Raw genomic sequence first — 20777 nt, 5'->3', positions numbered from 1 at the left:
ACCGGGGTCCCAGGTTTCCCCACTCCATTGGCTCTTAGGTATTTCGGGACCAGGGGCCAGGAGAGGATTGGTCAGTAAGAGGATCCCTAGCAGGGGACTTGCACCTGCCCCTGGCCTTATTGCATTAGATTGACAGGGTGGCAGTCCATAAAAGGCAAAGGAGAGTAGTGCACCAATGAGACGGGGCTGGAGAAATGTTTGGGAGAGGGGGAAGGGAGAAGGGAGGCTGGAGAGGCGACTCAGGGCTGGGGGACATCAAAAACTGCAGGGTAATGTTTAAAGTCCTGTTGATGCTTTCAGGGCTACCGCCTGTGTACAAGGGCTCACGCCCTTTCCCTGACCACAGTAAGGTGGCTTCAGAGCTGTAGCTGCAAGTTTTACTTTAGCAAGTGTGTTGGGGGGTAATATGTGGCATATGTGCAGAAGCGGTGATAACACAGATCGTATTGAAATAATCCTCAGTTACAAACGCTGGCAGCTTTCAAAAGCTCAGATCATGATCCAAACTGCATAGCTCAGGCACTTCTCTGAAATATGTGTCGGGACATTTTCTACTACTAGGGAGGGTGATTTGGCTGATTCCATGTGTCTGGAAACTAATATTGGACTTTCTCCCTCTTTCTGCATGACCAGCAAAAATTCCCAGGGCACGTGGTATAGGAGGGGGTTCAGAATTCTTGGTAAAAATTATTCCATTCCTCTGTGTCATCAGGGATGCTTTTTCCATCTGGCTGTTGCCTTCTGTCCCAGAGACGGTCACAATTCAGTGCCTGCATGCGCGTATTTGTTTAAGGAGCTCTTTGAGCATGAGAGGTATTTTTAAAACGTTAACTGTTATCAGATTGCTTTCAAATTTTAAGAGCCAAGTTCACTTCTGTTATAAGTGAGCAACATGCCACAGAGTTCAGCAAAACTGAGCCTATATCAGAACTGAAATTGGCCTAGGCTCTGCCAAGTGTTTACACACATACTAAATGTAAAGACTAAACATCACAGTGTCCAGTCCTGAAAATACTTAAACTGGAAGGTAGTGCCTTCTAAGATCAACCAGATAGGGCTGAATGTACAACAGTAATGCTGATCTTGATAATAAGCTTTTTGTCTGTTTGAACTATTATACGAAGCTGGAAATGTGGTATTCAGTGTTCTGAACAGAGATCCTGAAAAACCTCACTGAAAACTAAAACCAACAGTAGGCATACTTTGCACAGTTTACTATGGCTCACCATCTGTCACTTCTTCTTTTGCAAGGCAATGGGAGGTCCAGCAAAAAGAAGTCAGATAAAATCATATATTTTCACCAAATATTTTCCTGTAAAACGAAATAAATTAGTCTGAAAACATAAATTCATGCCAAAATTTATTCTGTATGCTTGTTTCTCAGGAGAATTTGTATATAAGTACATACTACTAAATTCAACAAAAATGACTAGCCATTTAGAAAATACTATTTCCAAATTAGTTGATTTGTATACCAACGCTCTGTAGAATTAAAAGCAAAAGATCTGGCAGTCATTTACTTCAAAGCATACTGATAATTGTTGCAAGTATAGCAACACTAACAATTAACACGTGGAGTGGTAAATATTTTCACAGCCAAACCCTTATGGTCAGCACTGGCACAAAATTGCCAAACAATACTTTTTCCTGTTCTGTTTTACACCTGAAATTCCTACTTAGTATGTAGGGTGAAAACAAGATGTGGCTCCAAGCTCTGTCCACATAAAACTTTGCAAAGGTAAGGATTTTAGAGCACTATTCTTGATGTGACTAGCCTTGAAGAAAAATAGTGTTTTGGCTTTATTATTTCTTTGGGATTTTTCCTCTTAGAACTTTTTTTCCCCAGTATAAAATGCTTCATGCAAATCTGCACAACTAATCCTCCGCCTCCTGAATTTGGCCTTTGCTCGCTCTGGGTCTCTCCACAACAGTGAGGGGATCCCAAGGCCTCAGATCCATCACGCAGATCTAGTGCAAAATGAAGAAGCAGTGGGACCTGCCACTTAGCTGTGGCACAACCGCGTTCGGGGTGGCGCCCCCTGCCCCAGTGGGGTACAGAAATGGCGGGGGGGGGGAGACAAGTAGTGTTTTGTTGTTAAAAATAAAATAAGATGTATATATACGTAACCCAATAGGTTTGGGGCGGGGGGAGGGAAGGCGGAAGTGGGAGTGACGCCACGCCGGGGGCGACTACAACTCCCAGGGTGCCCCGCGGCAGCGGCCTGTCCCCATGGCAACGGCGGCACGCCCGCGCCCCGCCGGCTGAGGAGGCCGGTAATGGCGGCGGCGTCTTCCTAGGGGAGGGGGCAAAGGCGAGGATCCCTGCCTGTGTCTTGGGGGTGCCCAGCGGCGAGGGGCGGCCGGCGCTGTCCTGCTCTGCCTGCGGAGGGGCACAGGGCGGGGAGAGCCCCGCGGGGGCGGCGGGGGGCCGGCTGCTGGGGCGTCAAGGGGTCTGTCAGGGTGTTGAGGTGGCTCGGAGGGCGTGAGGCCGGCCATCAGGGTGGCTGCCAGGGCCTCAGGGCAGCACGTCTTCCCCCGGAGAAGGGCAGCCCACTCTGGGGCGGTTGGGGAGAGGAAGGTGGTGGTTGAGACCCGATGGGTGCCCTGGGGATGGGGCAGGAGAGCAAGGAGAGAGGCTGGGAGCTGAGGTGTGGGGCAGCCCTGCGCTTGCGAGAGAGAGGCGTGGGAGCTCTTGACTTGTGCAGAGCAGCTGTTTGGGCCTGTTGGCGGAGCCCGGAGGCCGGTCGGAGGGCCCTGGCTTCCCCATCACCCTTTCTGCATGCAAGGTGGTCGCTGAGGCCTGGCCCGTCCTGGCCCCTTCAGCGCCCTGCGGTGCCTGGGCTCAGGCCTGGGTTGTGGGGCTGAGGGACAGATGCACCCTCCCTGCCAGGGAAGTCACAGCTGTGTTCTCCCACCATGATCCCCCCTTCCTACTTACTCTCTTACTGCTTTCCAACTGTAATTAATTCTTCCCCATGGCAGTTTTGCTGGTTTGGGATGCTTGAAATGGTGTTTTCATCTTTGACAGATAGATTTGGCCCTATTTTTTTTTTCTGCATCTGTTTCCTCAACGCACATTCTCCCAATTTTGAGTTTAATTTCCCCTTCAGCTTCTGCTTCTTTTTTCTTCATTTCTACAGTAATATCTTTTGTCTCATTTTCCTGTTTCTTGTCTTTCTTTCTCTTCTTCTGGTTTGCTGTCTCTTCTTGTCCTTTTCCATTACATTTTTTTCTCACCCTCTGCTTTTSAAGCTAAATAGTGAGGCTCAGCGCACACTTCTCATTGAAATGAATGAAAGCAGTCGTTTTAAGTTTAATTTAAGCTATAATTTGATTTAAACACAATTTGGCCAGAAAATGATGAGTGCCAGATCACATTTAAACAGAAATAGAAGTCTATGTACCAGGCTGGCTGTTGCCTTATTCTCATTTTGAAACATGAGTTCCCATCTCTTATGGATTCCTGCACTGGCTCAAATTTACTAGGACCCGGGCACTTCTTACTTTTCCACTAAGGACAGTTGTTCATATGAGGGAATGAAGAGGAAGGAAATTATTTTGATTTGACTTGAAACGTTTTGTGCAAACCTAAATTGCACTTCGTCATTTTCTTTGGGAGTTAGTGATTCTTTCCCCTTTAATAAACTTAAGTTAATTTAAAATTAAATGCTATCACAGGGCAAAAATGTTATCAAAATAATTAAATATTCTAAAAAATTTTCTTTTTTAGCTTAAGCTACTTTTTAAATTATACCTGAATTCAAGAATCATTTTGACCCCCCTCGTATTCCTTTTGCATACTTGCTATTCCGCCCCCAAACAAAAAAGAATAGAAAATACTTAAGCATTTTGTTATAAATATATGTTCTTTTTTTAAAAGTTTAACAATTAGGATTGTTCATTTTGTTTGATAATTAGACCACCAAGAGAAGACATTTCCAAGGAAAGCAGCAATGTTGCTTGGAAGCTGATCAAACAAAGATCATCACCAAACCACATCTCTGACAACAACAATACATTACAGGTGATGTTTTCAGAGTTATGTGGGTGCCTGAAGATGTAGATAAGTATCTTATGTCATTTTCAAAGGAAACATATATTAAGTATAGCTAGGCTGTGAAGAAATTGATATCATTAAGAAAACCACTGAAATTTTCCCTAATGTTTCTTCCGAAAGTGTGCAGAGACACTTTTATTACACTGTTTTTTTTATTTAGTGGGCTTGTTTTCACAAATGATTCTGATTTGAAAATAAATAAAATAACATCCCAAAAGATTAAGAAAACTTTTATTTTAATCTCTAAAATAGATGTTATGTTGTGCAGCTTTAGTTGCTGGAATATACTCTGCCTATAATGTTAATGTAACAGTTAAGATTGTTTTATTTTAATGTACAGCTTAAGTTTCTGGTCTAATTTGTGATCTAAATATTGAAAAATATGGCTAAATTGATTTTTTTGTTACATAAATAGACTGTTAAAATTATATAAGAACACAATTCTAATTATCAGTTAAGTCAATTTCCAGACAGCATCTAGGGACTTGTCAAACATTTGTAAGTATTTTTTAATATTGCAAAGCATTTTTTAACTATTAAGCAAAAATACAGTTGCACCTCTCCCCTGTTATGTTAATCATGGGCAAAATATATACATTACAAACTATGGTATCTATTTGCATTGAAATAGTAGCATCTTGTAAATCTTTAGAAAATATATGCCAGTATTATAGTAAATTCTGAGATAAAAGATATTTCATATTGCAATTCTTTCTGGAAACAGACTTACCCACTTATTATAGACCACATAATTATTTTCAGTGGATTAAAGAGTAATGACTGTACTTTTTGAAGGGTAACTTCGTAATTTTTAGTATTGTTTAGTATAGTTTAGTACTGTTCAGTATTGCTTATGTTAAGTTTTTTATGTGATCAACTCACTAACATTCTGATTCCTGGTAGGTTATGGATGTCAATTTTTAAGTCTTCTACGAGCAACATAATGATGAATTCAGATCATTGTTTCCTCCATATTTTAGTGCAAGAAGATAATAAGTCAGGAAGTGGCACAAAAAGCAGGGACGCTAATGATTCTCCAAAGTCAAATAAAAGTATTAAAAGCAGCATCTGTGGCAAAAGTAATGATTGTAGGCAATACGGTAGAGAAAATGAAAGTGAAAATTCTCATGCTAACTATTCTGAGGACTTCGTCAGTGACTGCTCAGAAACAGCTAGAAGGAGCAATAATTTAAAACTATCAGGAACTGAAGAGAAGAAATCGCAGAAGAAGAAAAAAAAGAAAAAAGGGCAGCATATCGTCCCCCCAAAAGGTAAAAAGGTAATTTGTTTTCTGGTTGTAGTAAAGTGAGACTCTCCTGAGAAATACAGCTGTTGGCTTTCTTTGGCTTTTTCTTTCGGTGATTAGAAAGGTTTGGGAAACAGTTTTTTAGTGCAGAAAAAATGAACAATAATTCATATTTCAAAAAAAGGAGAGTGGAGAGAAGAGAGGTAGAGATTCCCTATGAGTTATCCCACAGTACTCAGTGATTCAGGAGGCAGGATATTCACCTGTGATGCACAAACACCTTTGCAATCCTTATTCCTCATTATTGAATCTGGGGACTTGAAAATAGCACTCCCACATATACTGTAAGTTTTCTGGTTTTGACCATGCATTGCATGATGAGTCTGAGAAGCCTTTCCGAAGGAAAAGTTACTCAAAAATGATATGTTTGCACAAAAGTGTCAGTTTTGACAAAAAAGCCATATATTTTGGCCAGCTTAGTCATGCTATAATATATAAAGTTAAATTTATGCTTCAATGGAGTGGCCATATAGGACAAATATATTCCCTTTATGTAAATGCTAGCAGTGAAGAATCCTTTAATTTATGCATTTTTTTCATATCTAGACATATACTTTCTTAAATCCCACCATCCCAAGTCAAAAAATGACTATAAAACCAGTGACTCATTTCCTCCTAAGCTTCACAATTTCACCTAGATCTGCAAAATCTAAAAGACACAAATCTACCAAAAAAAGAGAAAGTAAACACTGATTCTCTGTTCTATTACGTAAGTTTTATGCCAGTGTCAAGAAGTTATCCTGGCGTGAAACCACAGGACCAGAAAGAGTAACCAAATATTTTTATCTGTTTAGCAGAAAACATCATTATTAGCTACTAGCTTTGTTGGGTACTCTAAATGGTTGGTTTTGGTTGTTCAGGGCAACTTGACATGATCAGTCTCCCAGGAACAAACTTACAACCAGAATTTTCATCCTGTATGATGTGGTACTAGATTTTACAATATTTTGTCAGCTTTTGCAGGAAGGTGTTTTTCCATTTAATTCACATCCTGTTGTTCTGTTGTGGCAAAAAATAAATTAGTAATATAACCATTGTTCTCATTTTGCAAATATTTGCATGACCAGATTCATGTTCATATTGTAGTCTTTCTGAAGTGGAAATGAATTCTACAATTTGTATTACAGAGAATATGCAGGCAGGATATTTGCTTCATTTTTTTTACATCTGATCAGTTTTTTTTTCACAGCACCTGTTAATTTTCTTCACTCTGGAAGGACTTGATTATCTCTGACCTTGATTAATGGCTATAATTTCTTCTCTGTTTACCTGAATCTCTACAATATTTCTCCTTAATTCATTTAAAGCATAGCTAAAAAAAATTAACTACTCTGCCCAAATCAGTTTCTCCTCATCATCATTCCTGATCTCAGGTTCTTTCTGTCCTTTCCTTTGCTATCACCCTGAATTTGATAACCTTATTCTCCCCTTACAGCTTTGTATGAATTAAGTGCTATCTACTTGCCCACACTTTGTCTTCTGTCAGTATGGTTGTCAGAACAAAGACCATCAGGTTTGTATCCTGAAACAGCAGAATATATCAGATATTTAGGGAATAAGAACAAAGGATAGATGGGGTGAGTGTTCCCCTGCATGGTTTCCAAACTTCTTTCCATTATCATGTCTACTTTATTCTGCCTGACCACCATCGCAATTTCCTCATCATCCCCTTTTCTTTGGGCCTTATTCCATGCAGTCCTATGGCTTAAGGCTTCACAGCTTTGTCAAGTAAGCAGCTTTGACATTTGCTGCCTCAAAAATAAGGTATCAGTGCCAGGGCCAAGGCAGGAACACCAAGCCCTGTCCTGGCAAGGGGAGGAGAAGACCTGGACAGAAAGCTGTGGAGAATAGGAAGGCTGGTCCAGCTGACACCAGCAGGAAAGGGAAAAGGTAGGAAAAGGTACTGCTGCAGAGGGGAGCCATTTGCTTTGCAGAAGCCACTGCCCCACTCATCTTTCCATAGCTTTCCAGCATCCTAGCATCGGTAGTGGAAGCAGTGAGGCCATGGCTTTATGCTGCCTTCAGCAGTCTCCTACTTTTCCTTTTCTTGCCACTGATTTGATGTTGCTTCTCTTCTGCAATTGTGTTTCCTAGTTAGGGCCTGCTTTTGTCAGTAGTTCATATGCAGATTACCCATTGAATTCAACAGAAGTGCTTAAAAAGATCTGCCTCTTATCTTTGTTTTTTTTTCCTGTTTAGAACCTTGCCTGGTTTATTATTAAAATGCTATGTGATGTATAAATAATCATAATAATCTTCTAGCAAAATGCTGCCTGAAATGCCTTGAGAGCTATTGTGAAATTATTTGCCTGGAAAGGGGGAAAATGCTCAGATAAACAGTCTTGACTATTTTCAAATTCTAATTAAATTTCAGGAAAGGGAAATGAGAGTAATGCACTTAGTATGCTGGGCCTTAAAGATTTTTTTTTTTTAATTACTGTATAAAAACAGTGTAGACAATTGTGCAACTATTCTGTAGTCATAAGCAGATATAAAAAGGTAAAAAACTTAGTTCAATTCAAAGATGACTTGGAAGTTCTAGAAAGCTGATAAGAATTCCAAGCTGCAGAGAAATTTAAGCATGTACTATTGTGATCACTTTGTTTTTTGAGTTCTTATAGGTCTATAGATTACTGGTTTTTTTCTTCCARTGAATTTCCCTATTTAAGATCCACGTCCTTCTTTGCTGAAGCCTGTGGGAATCTTTCCAGATGGAATAATTTGCTTCATCAATCCCCAATTCACAGATGTATTAGTGACCTGAATGATTTACAGAGAGAAAATTTGTTTCACTTGATATTGGACTAATTGTTTTAAATAAGCCTGCTTTACTAAATTATTCACAGAGTGTTACTGCTATTTGCCTCAGAAGACAGCACGTACTTAGCTACCCTTGCTCATGGAGTATGAGCATGATGGTTGTTTAGAATGAAAATGAAGAATGAGAGAATGAGAGAATGAAAGCAGGGAATCTTGACCTCCTAAAGACCTAGTTAATTATGGCCCAGGGCAGCCACATGTATGTATATACACACAGAGATACAAAATCTGTATGAATTTATCTGTGAAATATTTGAATATTGGAGTCTTAGTATAGATTGTTGGCATTTTGTCAAATACAGCACATTTAAGTAGCTTGGATGAGCAGTGTTTGAGCTTATATGAACAATAAAAATACATAGTGATTTTGCTGTCTCAGATGACATGGTATCGTTTTGCTTTGGTCTGAATGCAGGAGGGAAGAAATTGCCAGCTAAGAAGATGCAACATAAGAATACTTCATTTTTAAGCCTGCAGAATAATATGATTACCCAGAGAAAAAATGGAGTGGCTCAGCGAATATCATCAGCAAAACTTCAGAAAATTAGAGAGCTGAAAAATGAACTATTTGATTTACAGCACAAGCTAGAAGCATCAAACTTAGAAAACCAGATTTTGAAAGAGCTTCAGTGTCGGCACTTGAAAGCAATAGGTATATATGAAAATTCAGAAAATAACTTGCCTGATCTTTTGGCAAGACATTATACTGAGGTAAGAACTTTAAGGAAACTCCTGAGGATGTCTCAGGAGGAAGAACGAAATACATCCAGGAAGCTCAGAAAAGTTGAAGCAGAGCTGCTAAAAAATAAAGATGCTTTGCAGGCATTGCATAAACTTTCAGAAGACAAGGTTCTTGCAGAGAGAGATGAACTTAATCACAGATTATCAGTCCTTACAGAAAAAATGGAAGTCAGTAATAAGAGAATACAGGTAATATGTGCATACCATTGTATTTGAAAACAATAAGAGAGCTTCTGTGCAAGAATAGTGGAAAGTTTTTAGCTGTTTCTTGTCAAATTAATGCTTCTGATTCAACCCTGTAACACTGAACATTCTTTTCAATCCACTGCTGTCCAGAACATCTGAACAGCTAGGTCAGAAGCGCATATACCTGTTCTTAGATGRAAAAAAAAAGGAAATACAAACAGCTGGATTTAGACTCTCTTTTGAAAACTTTCTATTTAAAGAGGTCCCAGTGAGAAGCTGTAAAAAGCTTGCAAGATTGGATGCCCAACTTATAATTTTAGTAACTATAAATTCAGTGCACGGTATAATATTTTCTGGGTTCTAATGATAAAGTACTTGCTAACGTACCTAGTATTCATTCATGCTAAGCCTCCTTATGCCGCCACAGTTAATAGATCTCTGTATGAATAGAAATGATGTCTTAAAATTTCTCCAAGATTGTATTCATTAATCCATCAGAAATGTAATGTACACTTATTTTTCTTGTTTAAATGCTAAATATACTTTATTTTTTGTTTAGTAAAATTAGGTTTGAAACTAGTTTTTGTTCATTTTTAGAGTAAACTTTGGAATACTTCATTATAATGTCATACATTTCAGAGGAATATAATTATTAGAATCTTTTTATTGTTTAGCATGCTTATTTTTTAAATCTGATAAGAACTGAAATTCTTGAATAGTCATACTGAGTACATCCACATTTTAAAGTATGTAATTTTTTTAAGGTCCTTGAAAAGCAGCTGAAGTTGAACAATAGCACCTTTAGCCGTCAGTTGGCAGATGAGAATAAAAAAGCTGTTGAAGCTGGAATAATTACAAAACACTTGCAAATGGAAATTAATTCTCTTCACCAAAAAATTAAGGTATTCAAGATTTTAAATAGGTTTCTGTTCTTACAAGACAGTTCAAGTATTTCATGTATTTAACTGTATCTATTCCTTTTCCCTCATTTATATTATTTAGTATTGGAACATTTGGTTCCTAGCTGAGTTTGTAGTCTACAAAAAAGTCAGAAAGTAAAATGATGAAATTATTGTAGGGTCTATTTGTCAAAAGCTAATGTTGTTCAATAACTAATCAAAATGGAGATTACTCCATAGCAATTTGAACAAGTAATCCCCACCAACTTGTTACCATTTTGATATATATAGGTCAATATATTCATCTGTTAACTTTTTATGAGCTCCCTTTCAAGAACATGTTCAAATCAAAATGAGCCAAATATTACAGTCTGCAAAACTAAACTTTAATTAAAAAAAACTTAGGTAAATGTTTCAATAGTTGTTTTTTTTTAATCCCAGCATGGTTTTTAGACATAAATATTTTTTCAAGTTCATTTTTTACTGTAATATTTGTAAACCAAACATAGCATTATACTACTAAATGAAAAGCCAGAAGTGACACCAAATAGGAATAAAAAGCAAAACTGGCTCAGCCGTTATATCATACAAGTAATTAATAAGAAAAACAGTACACATTCCAGAAAACATGAAAATTCTTGCATTTTTTAAAAATCTAAACTGTATTTGTAACACAGTTAAAATACACTTTTTTTATTTCAGTATGAAGTGACTGATCCATCTGTTGATCCCTCTATGGAACTTCTGCTTCTTAGTGGGATCAAGTGAGGATGTTATTGTGGGGAGTCTTTCCAGTCATTGTCAAGGGTAGAATGGGCAACTCCTGAGGATGCATGGAGATTTGCATTTCTATAGGGAGGCACTGTTTATCCCTCTTAGCTCCCTGTCTGGGGCAGAAGCTTTCCTCCTGATCTTTGGCAGCATCACTGCAAACAAGGATTGCCCAGCTGCAAAATCCCTGTGAGCTGCTGGGCAAGGAAAAAGGTACAGCAGTCCGCCCAGGCCCTGTGTCAGAGACTCTTAAACAGCACTTGCAGTACTAATCCCAGCCGCACAGTTTGACCTCCTACATGAGCAGATCTGGGAAAGGGGAATAATTAAAGTCCCAGGAACACTAATGTAAAACTGTTTTGAAATGAGAATTATTAAAGTATAGTTCTCACCTTAACACTTGTCTGAGATATTTCCATTATTTCATATGTTTTCCACAGTTTTTCTGTGTGTCCCATTCTCTTAATGTTATCTTTAGATTCACAAAACGTTCAATTTTTTACCGCAAACAAGAGCAGACATACTTACTAACCCTATTTCTATGCCAGGACAGAGTTTATTCTTATACATACATATTTTGGGGCACCCAGCTATTCAGCCCCTTCAAGGTATTCAGAACCCCATTGAAATCAACCTGTATCTCTAATTTAAATGCAGGTCCTATTTTCCACACTAAGAAGAATCGATACAGTGATAGTGTAATTGAAATCCTTCTTCTGTGTTTAAGATGCATTTCAGTATGGAAACAGAAGGCTTGCAAAATGGATTTGTAAAGTGTGCCCCTGAAATTTGTCACCTACCAAGTAGTAGGTTGTAAACCAGAACAGTGTATGTAGCGAACAGTCGCTTAGTAAAACAAACCATGGAAGTGAAGCCAAAAATACTCTGAACAAAACAATAAAGAACAACAAATGAAAAAATCGTTAAGAGAAGGCTTCCTCTTCTGAACACCATGCCATGAAAAAGATCTTGCAGGTGTTCAGGTGTGCTCTTAGCCTTAAAAGAGGGAGATTCTGAGCTGACCCATGAAAGATGATGATTGATGCCCATTGATGTAAATGGCAAAGTCACCACATGGCCTAACACAAAGCAAAATTGCTAATGGTTGTCTCCCAGCGTGGGAAAATTAAGTTGGTAGAAAGTAATTCTTAATGCATATTAGAAGTTTAATATTGTTTATTTATTCCTAGGAAAAGGAACGAGAACTGTGTATAAGAAATATATATGCAAATCGGATGCTTAAAATTCCAAAGGACAAAGGTGATTCAGTACCTCATGAAAAAAGTACATGTATGTTCATTTTCTTTTGTTGCTTAGTTATGTGAAACTTGCATTGTTTTATAACTGTGATACGTATTCCAAAATAAAAGCTAAAATGGCACTTTTATATGGGCTAGAAATATTCTGGCACATACATTTTAAAGACAAGTGCTTGTTTCTTTGCTCATTTATTTTACAAATACAAATACCTAGCCAGTTTTCAATATTTAACTCAACTTTCAGCATGAATAGCATTTAGTATACATATGGTTTTAGTATAATAATGACACTGAAGTAGTGTTGCTATTTTAAGTATCTATTTGCATCAAGAGCTGTTTGCTGATTTGATTTTGACAGGGCAAAGTTATCAGTCCACGTAACTTTTGTAGACTAATTTTTGTCCAGCTTGTTCCCCTTGACTTGGCCAGCAGAAGTGGCTGTCCTAGGAGGGGAATTCCCACAATAGGACTTACTAAATCAAAGCACCTCCCAAACAACCCTACTGTAGCAAGTTATCAGTTTTAGTACAGCTTTTTTATATGAACAAAAATAATGAATTTGGTTGGGTCTTTAAAAGCTGTTTTCCCATCTTTAAAATTGTTAGACCCTCTAACTTATAAATAGCAGAAATGCTTAAGTGTCCATTACTGAAGCTTCTGCAACTTTTATTTTGTTGAGGGAAAAGGAGAGGAGGTGTTTTCAGATAGTTTTAAAGTTTTAAGGCCAGTCTGATGATCCTACTGTCAGCTTGTCTGAGAGAAGAGAGTACTTATCCTTTGTAGTCATTTGGTTACATAGGGCAAGTAACTTCAAATGGGCAACCAGAGATTATAATAATTATTGCACATCTTCTCAATTATTTCTATCAATGGAATTTATGTTATTTAGAATAATGTAGTAGAATAATAGAATAGAATAACAGAATAGAGTAACAGAACAGAATAATAGAAAGTTAATTCTATCAACAGGAAGAAAGAGCTCTTTAGTAGAGAGTATTTCTTTCACATGGATGCTCAGACAGGTATCAGGGAAAAATGTTTATCACATGTAATCTTGTCTATCAACCACTCCAAGAGTAAATATCTTGTGTGGGATTCAGTTGCCTAATTATAGGCATCCAGTGCCCTTTGAGATGTCCTAGCATATTCTGCCTGGCTCAGTAGTTGTTGTTGCAGAAGGACACTGGTGTCCCAAAGGTCCTGTGTTATATTGGCCAGCCTTATGTGGATACCTTGAATACTGTACAGCATCTCAAATAGCATTAGGCGCCTGTGTTCAGACAAGTGAATCCCACCCCTTGAGACTGAGAGAACAACAGCTAAAAACAATTACAAATCATACAACACAACAGCTGTTATGCTGTCCATATGCTCACTATGCTCATCAGGGACAAAATGTAGAAGAATATAATTTTCTTGAAGCATTTATAAACTTCTAATAGATTGTCATATGCCTCAGATGTTATATCTAGATTTTACTAATAAAGGTGTTTTATACAGAAACTGATAAATAAATTTCAAGTACTTTACCAACCCAAAAGTAACATTTTGCCTCCTACATTGGAACACAGCCATTCTGTCGACAGTCCAAAAAAAGAAAAAAAAAGTTATATCCCTTAATTTTGGATGATGATCTGAATATTCACTTTCCTGAGTTAAGCTCCTCTTTAAAATACTGGTCAAATATTCCTGCTTCTGAACTGAAGGAGAAATTGGCACTTTCTTCATATGGAACAGAAGAGCACTTACTGGCAAACATAACTTCTGAAAATATTGTACCTGCCCACAGAATTCTTAGTGATATCATATCAGTACAAAGTCTTCCTGTAGTCAGTTGTTTACTTCTTTCTTAATACATTGCCTTTGCAAATCCATTGGTCTGCATTTACAGGAGAAAAGGTAATAATTAAAGTTGCAAGATTTAAAAAATTCCTACACCTCATTCAGAGTCAGACTTTTTTTTACAAAGCACTGTTAGTTACTTCATATCACCAGCTGTGTTTTTTTTAAATTTTAGTCAGGTGTGGATTTGTACAATATTGCTATTTAAATTACAGTATTTAAATCACTGATTATTATTTAAGTTTATCTTTTCTTTAAGCAAGATAAAGGAGCTCAGCTGGAGAGAGACTTGATATATTCTGTAATGTGAAAAGGTTCCTGGCAAAGTTCTCTGATCTTTTGGTATTGTTGGCCAATAAAGGTTTCATTCTCTGCCAGTTTATGGAAACAGATGATTTAGAAATCTAGAACTGGATTTTTTTTCCCCCCCTTTCACCTACTGACTTGAATTTTCCTATAACAGAAAGAGCTACTTTCCTTAAAAAGTAGCTATTTTCCGTTCTGCATTTGCAAACATTTTTACCCAGCAGGAAAGAAAAAAAGAATTGTGGTGTTGCATTTTTTATCACCCCGATGATAAACAGCTGAAGGTAGGCTTAGTGTATGTGAAACATACGTATATAAATAAAATGAATTTCTTGAGCAAGTCCAAGAAATGAATTTCATAAACTCTCCATTGGAGGAAAGCTTGCTCTGTTGTGGGAAGGTTAGACCACACTGGCTCATCTAAAGGTACAGCTCCCCCTAGTTCTGAATCTAAGGAATGCTCAACAGATTTCTGTTGAAAAGGCATCTGAAGCAACTTGTTAACTGGTTCAAAAAGACGACTAATTTCCTCCACATCATCAGCGCCATTCCAAATCTAGTTATCAACATCCTTATTACTACCAAGCAGCAAACACTTGAAGATCATCGTTTAGTGGATAGTCTTCCTCTGATTTCAGAGAACAAAATTGGGAACAAGTTTGAAGCTTGATGTAGGTAAGATCACATTTTTGCTTCTGTGTTAGCAACTTTCTTAAAATAATTTTGACATAAATACGGTAGCTAACAGGATAAAAGAACAATGTACTATTCTTCTGCTCCCCCTTCCATCTCCATGCAGGCATTTCTTTTAAAGTCCCATTCAGCCACTCACTTGGAATCTTTCAAATAGCCTAAATATTTCAAATAGTGTTAAATGTTTCTTCTGAAGAGTCGGGTTCTGCAAAGCCTTACATAAATGCTTAACTTTGAGCAAGCTTCCTAATCAAGTCAGAAGGCATAAAAGCAAGCATACTTATTATCCTTTGCAGGATCAGAATTTAGGAACCTGAAAGCTGAGGCCCCATACCAGACCTCTCTAGGGCAAGTCTGGATTAAAATGTTACCATGCAAATTAAGCAAATATGGGCTGTAGGGTATAGATGCCTTTGTCTGACTTCACATGTTATATCTGCACTGGACTTCTTTGTAGATCTGACTAAGACATTCAGGATTTACTGATGAAAATGCTCAGAACTGCAGGTAGCTGAATTCACACCCTTTATTAATAAAAAGTCCAAAAATGCTTAGACAATCAAGTTTTAATGTGTCTTTGGACAGGACAGTCACAACACATCTGTCTCAAACTCAGCAATGTTTTGTTTGTTAGTTATTTCCCTGATTTTCTTTATTAGCTGAGATACTCCTGCGTTAAAGACAATGATACATTATTTAGAATGTGGGGTGCATTATAGGACTATCATTCACTGATATATACTTAAACCTAAGTTTAAGTGTCATAACCTAAGGCATTAACTAACACAACCTGAAGATGGAATCTTACTATGCTTATGTTYCAGTTTCAGCATTTATCAGCCAGACAGAATTTCTTTATTAAAGTGCATTATGACATGCAGCAAAAAGATAGGCTTAAATCCTAGACCAAAGGCTAGTATTAGTTTATTAGTTTAGATATCTTTTGTTTCTACCAACAATATAGTTCCAGAAACTACTCTATGCAGTGTAGGTACTGTAATGATTGTCTTTTTTCAACAGGTCTTAGTTTAAACAAATCAGTACAAGTAGACAAACAGAGTTTTAGATCACTACTGCTGTCACAATACCAAAACAAGGAAACAGAAAAAAGTTCTGCTCACCTATCAAAGGTATGAAAGATCTAGATTCAATCTCTTGTTAAACTCTCAACTAAGTTGTATGTTATTCTGTAAGTTTCAATACTATACCTAATAGCCCGATTTGTCATCTTAGCTTTCTATGATTTGCATTTTTTTGAATATAATTATTGTAAATATTACAGAAAGTATGTAGGACAAAAGTTGCCATACAAAATAAGAACATAATAGTAATAGAAATGAGTAATCTTTTTACTAGTATTCCACTGATTATGTACTTTTAAAAGTTACTAAACAAATATTTTTCCTTTACTTTTATCTTTAATTGTCAATTAAGGAGGAAAAGTGTTCAGAAGATAAAAATCAAAAAGTTAAAGCCAACGAAGCACACAGAGATGCCCAATGTAAAATAAAAAGGCAACCAACCAAGAAAATCCCAAAGCTGGAAACTTTTAATAGGACATGTAGAGGTATATTTTAACATTTTTTCTCAGAAACTCATTTGATCTTGTGAAAAGTTGAATGAACTGCTGATATTGATAATTTATATGGGTCTGAGGGCCATTAACTGGCATCTGACAGACAGTAACTAGTTCAACAACAAAATAATATATTAAGAATCACTGAAATCCAGCTGCTGGTGGTGCTGCTGCACTGCCAGCAGACAAGCTCCACAGTATCAGGCATCTTTATACTGCTGTACTGCTAAAAGCAGTTTTAAAATATGTTCCAGTTATGTTGGTAAAATTCAGTGCTTTATCGAAAAGTACACTTTAGTTAATGGTTACTCTGTGAATCCCACACTAATCAAATAGGGCTCAATTATTGGTTGTGAATCTTCATCATACTAATTATCATTGGACGTTTCTGTCTAGGGTTTGGGTTTGATTAGGCGTGCCCAGAAGCTGGTCTAGATCTGTCTTTTCTCTTTATCTGTAAGACTTTGATCTTCTCAACCATATATGCCCTCAAACCTTTTATACCCTAAAGGTGCTGCAGAATTTAATTATGCTCTGTCAACAATACCTTTGCTTTACTCTCTGAAGGGATGTACCTAGCAACACACATACAACAAATTGAACTGTTGGGCAAAGTAAGTGTACAAAAACCGTTGTGGGACCCCACAGCAAGACCAGGTGTTTTAGCTAAGCCCCTGGCTGTTGAATTTTCTGGCTAAGAAAGTGAAGGTCTTAAATCTGTTGCTGAGAAAGGAAAAGGAGTTCTTCAGGGGCTGGAAGTATCTCCTCATTACAGTAAGCCCTGTAAATATACTTTCTGTAAACCTTAGCCATTGACTGTGTTCTCTTGTAAAGGTTATATACAAGAAACTTGTCTATTAAAAGCTATATTTTGAAGAGATTCTGTACAACAGAAGTAAGAAGTAGCCAATGTATCTATTCCTTTAAGCAGAGTTTTGTCTTTCTAAAAATATTATTATTTTCATTACAGTAAGGTTACATATTCAACCAAGATCCAAATGCCATCATGCTAAATACTTCACATATGAGAGGAGACTTTACGTGACCTAAAGGTCACACATTCAATTTAGACAAAGGCAGAAAAGGAGACACAGAGGTGAAGCAGGTCGTTAAGGTCACTTGTTAGATCAGTAACAGAGCTAGGAATCTGGAATGTGTTAACTTCTCTATTTTGTACTCCATCTTCTCAGCCTGCAGCCTTTCCAGAGCCCATCCTTTAACCCCTCCAGATAACTGAAGTCACCATTTGTCTTTGAAATCCCCTTTTAAAACTGACAGGAAACACAGGTGTTCTGATTCTGCTTGTGGAACTCTCTCCTCAGTTCTGTTTGCCAGACTCTCTTCAGGCTTTCTCCAGTTACTGCTATCAGACTTACTTAATGAAGTCTTATTTAGTTATTTTCATTATTGTGACTTCATACTTATCCTTTAATTTTGGATTTTTTCTCATTTTGGAGGTACTCTGATTCTCTTCAAAACACAGAAACCCATTAGTTTTTCCCCTGCAGTAGACAAATGTATTTACTGTAAGCATTGAGTATACATATACCTTTTTCTTAAAAAGCAAAACCAACTCACTAATAGGTTAGAGAGCTGTAATATATTCTGCCCCATGCAACAATCAAGTGATTTGTCAATTTAGGGAAAGAAAATCATAGCTATGTTTAAGTTTCATTTAAAAGCAAAAAGGTGACAATTAGAGTTTTGATCTGATGCGATTTGCCTATTACTTTACACATGACTTTTCTGGCCTTATATTTAGTCTTTAAGATACTGTGAGGTATTCATTACTGATTATAAACAATATTTGCATGTTTATTCACTTAGTAAAACTAAACATCATGAAAAGATCAAAATAAAGATATCTACTTAGATTCAATGGCACAATGCTCATGTTTAAATCTTGGCCCATCCAGCTATATTTATTAGTAAATAGCACAGTCATAACCCTCAAGACTGAAGAGCCATCAACAACAACTTAGCTGAGAAATAAGAAAGTAAAACTTTCTTTCRCTAATGCTTCATGATTGTCTAGGTTCCTAGACAATATAAAAAGTTCCTAAAACCCACAATATTTGATTTTAGAATTTTTAAGGGAAGGCAAACCAGTGACGGAAGAACACACACGTTTGGAATACATGAAACAAGATGAAAAAAAGAGGGAAGAGCAAAAAAGGAAAGCTGAATTGCTTAAACAGGAGCTGAAAAAACTGATGAAAACTGAACAAACTCCTCTAAATGACATTCTAAAAAAGAACAATCAAGAAGGAGATGCAGTGGAAGAATATGAAAAAGAACAAAAGCCAGACAAACAGTTAAATAATAGTGGGAAGGAAGACAGTAAATGTGTAGCTCCTATTCAAAGAAACAAAACACCCATTAGACTGAAAAAACAATACATATTCTCAGAAGCCACTGAAAATTTGCATCACGGGCTTCCTGCATCAGGTACAAAATCTGGAACAGGCAGCCTTTGCAACCATAGACATGCACTTCAGGACTGCAGTGAAACAGCTGAATCAAAAGTGAAAAATTCATTTGGACTATATGAACCATCTTTTGGTAAGGTTACCAAAGCAAGGCAGAAGGACAGTTTCATTGAAGTGGAAGGCTGCACTCATGTGACATTCACTGAAAGGAAAAACAGTCTTATGAAAGAACTCTTTGGACCACGCTGTGTTTTAAAAGACAACCATTCAAATTATATCATGAGAGAAGTAGAGAAAGAGGAGTGAAAGGATGCACGGTTACACAAGCCAAACTTCAAAACACCGCTAGCTTATGATATGGACAGTCTAACACCAATGAAATCATTATGAACAACCTCACAAGAACACAAAAAATAATGATCTCACTCAATATTCAAGTATATTAACTTGAATATAACTTATCTTTAATCTTTTGAAATACAGAGCATTTTCAACACTTACTGAAACATGTTTTACCTACTAATGTTTTTACCTTCATAAAACACATTAAATGTTACACATACTGAGAATTTTTTTCAATGATTCTTCAAATATGATAGGTCATCAAATCAGTTGTCACAGAACATTTTTGGGAGGACCATAATGCATCTTATGAACTAAGAGCACCTTAACAGTTATGACATTTTAAGCTGTTATCCAGGGGCGTCCAAGGTAGTCCTTTTGGGGTAATTTTCAGTTTTGGAATCCTCTCTGCAGTTGAATTTTGATTATTTGCCAGCTCCTTGTGGAGAGATACCTGATTTCACAATGTTCATTATTTGATTAGTACCCAAAATGCACTAAATAAAATTATTTTCTTCATTCCTGCAATAGCTTCCAGAATTCACACAGAATAAAAATAATTTGGCATTACATTGTTTTCACTAGCATTATAAAACTCTGAAGCTTCATTCTTTTCCACTGTTAGAACTGATCAAAGCAATTTGCCTGGTAACTTCCACAGCTGACATCCAAAGATGAATGCGCAAATGCAAACTATTGTTTTGGAGAATTCAGGCATAACCAGTTCTCCAAAAGACTTTAAAACATCCTGTGTTTAAGGTTGTGTTAGCGAGGGTAGAAGGATTACTTGTTTTGTGCCTCACAGTAATTCATGAAACATCAAATATTTATTAAAAAGCAGAGTTAAGAAAAACTATGCTTATTTTTATTAAATTTAAAGAGGTAACAGTTAAAGAACAGCTTCAAAAAAGTATTCCCTAGAAGATTTAAAGACTATTAAGATATTTTGATCTGAACCTACTTGCAATGTATTTCTCTTCAAAATCTTAAAGATTTTTTTCCTTGAAGTAGTGATTAAGCTGTAGAATGGACAGATTTCAAAGAGGAATAATTTGGTGCAATCAGAAGAGCAGGTATTTTCCCCTCTATGAACTATTAATACTTCCACAATGTATTTACTGATGTCCCCAAGTTCAGAGCAAACAAATATAAATAATTGAACACTCCTGTCTGTACTGACTATATGACCAAAAGCCTCTTTGCCCTTACTCACCCAAATGTTTGACTAGAGCAGCCAACAGACCACATATTTGATTACCCCATGCTAAGGGTGGCTAAATAGTGAATAACATTCTGAAGGTTTTAAGCAATACTGCTTTTCTTGACCTCTCCATGTTAAACTCTTTAACAAATTAAGTGGCAGTATCATTAGCCACATCTTAAAATTCAAAATTATATCAATGTTGTAGTTAAATAATCCATCCTGAATACTTCAAAAATTGTAATAAAAAAATCTAAATATGAGGTCTGTTGATTCCAACTGTATCTCCTTAGGCAAAAACATAGGTTTCTTTAGGAAAACTGTAATTAACCTTTAAAAAAACATGGAT

At 36.9% G+C, this 20777-nt stretch overlaps 1 protein-coding gene across 1 annotated transcript; it reads left to right on the top strand.

Annotated features, from left to right (window-relative positions):
* Window positions 1-3717: 3717 nt before the first annotated feature.
* On the top strand, window positions 3718-20701 carry LCA5L (LCA5L, lebercilin like). Its single transcript, XM_026079151.1, is given in 9 exon segments — window positions 3718-4024; window positions 4961-5212; window positions 5215-5328; window positions 8599-9113; window positions 9875-10012; window positions 11971-12070; window positions 15901-16010; window positions 16315-16447; window positions 18542-20701. Coding segments are annotated over 8 exon segments (1887 nt in total). The 5' UTR covers window positions 3718-4024; window positions 4961-5085; the 3' UTR covers window positions 19192-20701.
* Window positions 20702-20777: the final 76 nt, after the last annotated feature.

The sequence above is a fragment of the Apteryx rowi genome, unplaced genomic scaffold, assembly GCF_003343035.1.
Source record: "Apteryx rowi isolate R43461 unplaced genomic scaffold, aptRow1 scaffold_493, whole genome shotgun sequence".
In the NCBI taxonomy this organism is placed as follows: domain Eukaryota; kingdom Metazoa; phylum Chordata; class Aves; order Apterygiformes; family Apterygidae; genus Apteryx; species Apteryx rowi.
The sequence above is the reverse complement of the archived record's forward strand: the minus strand, read 5'-3'. Positions and strand labels throughout refer to the sequence as shown.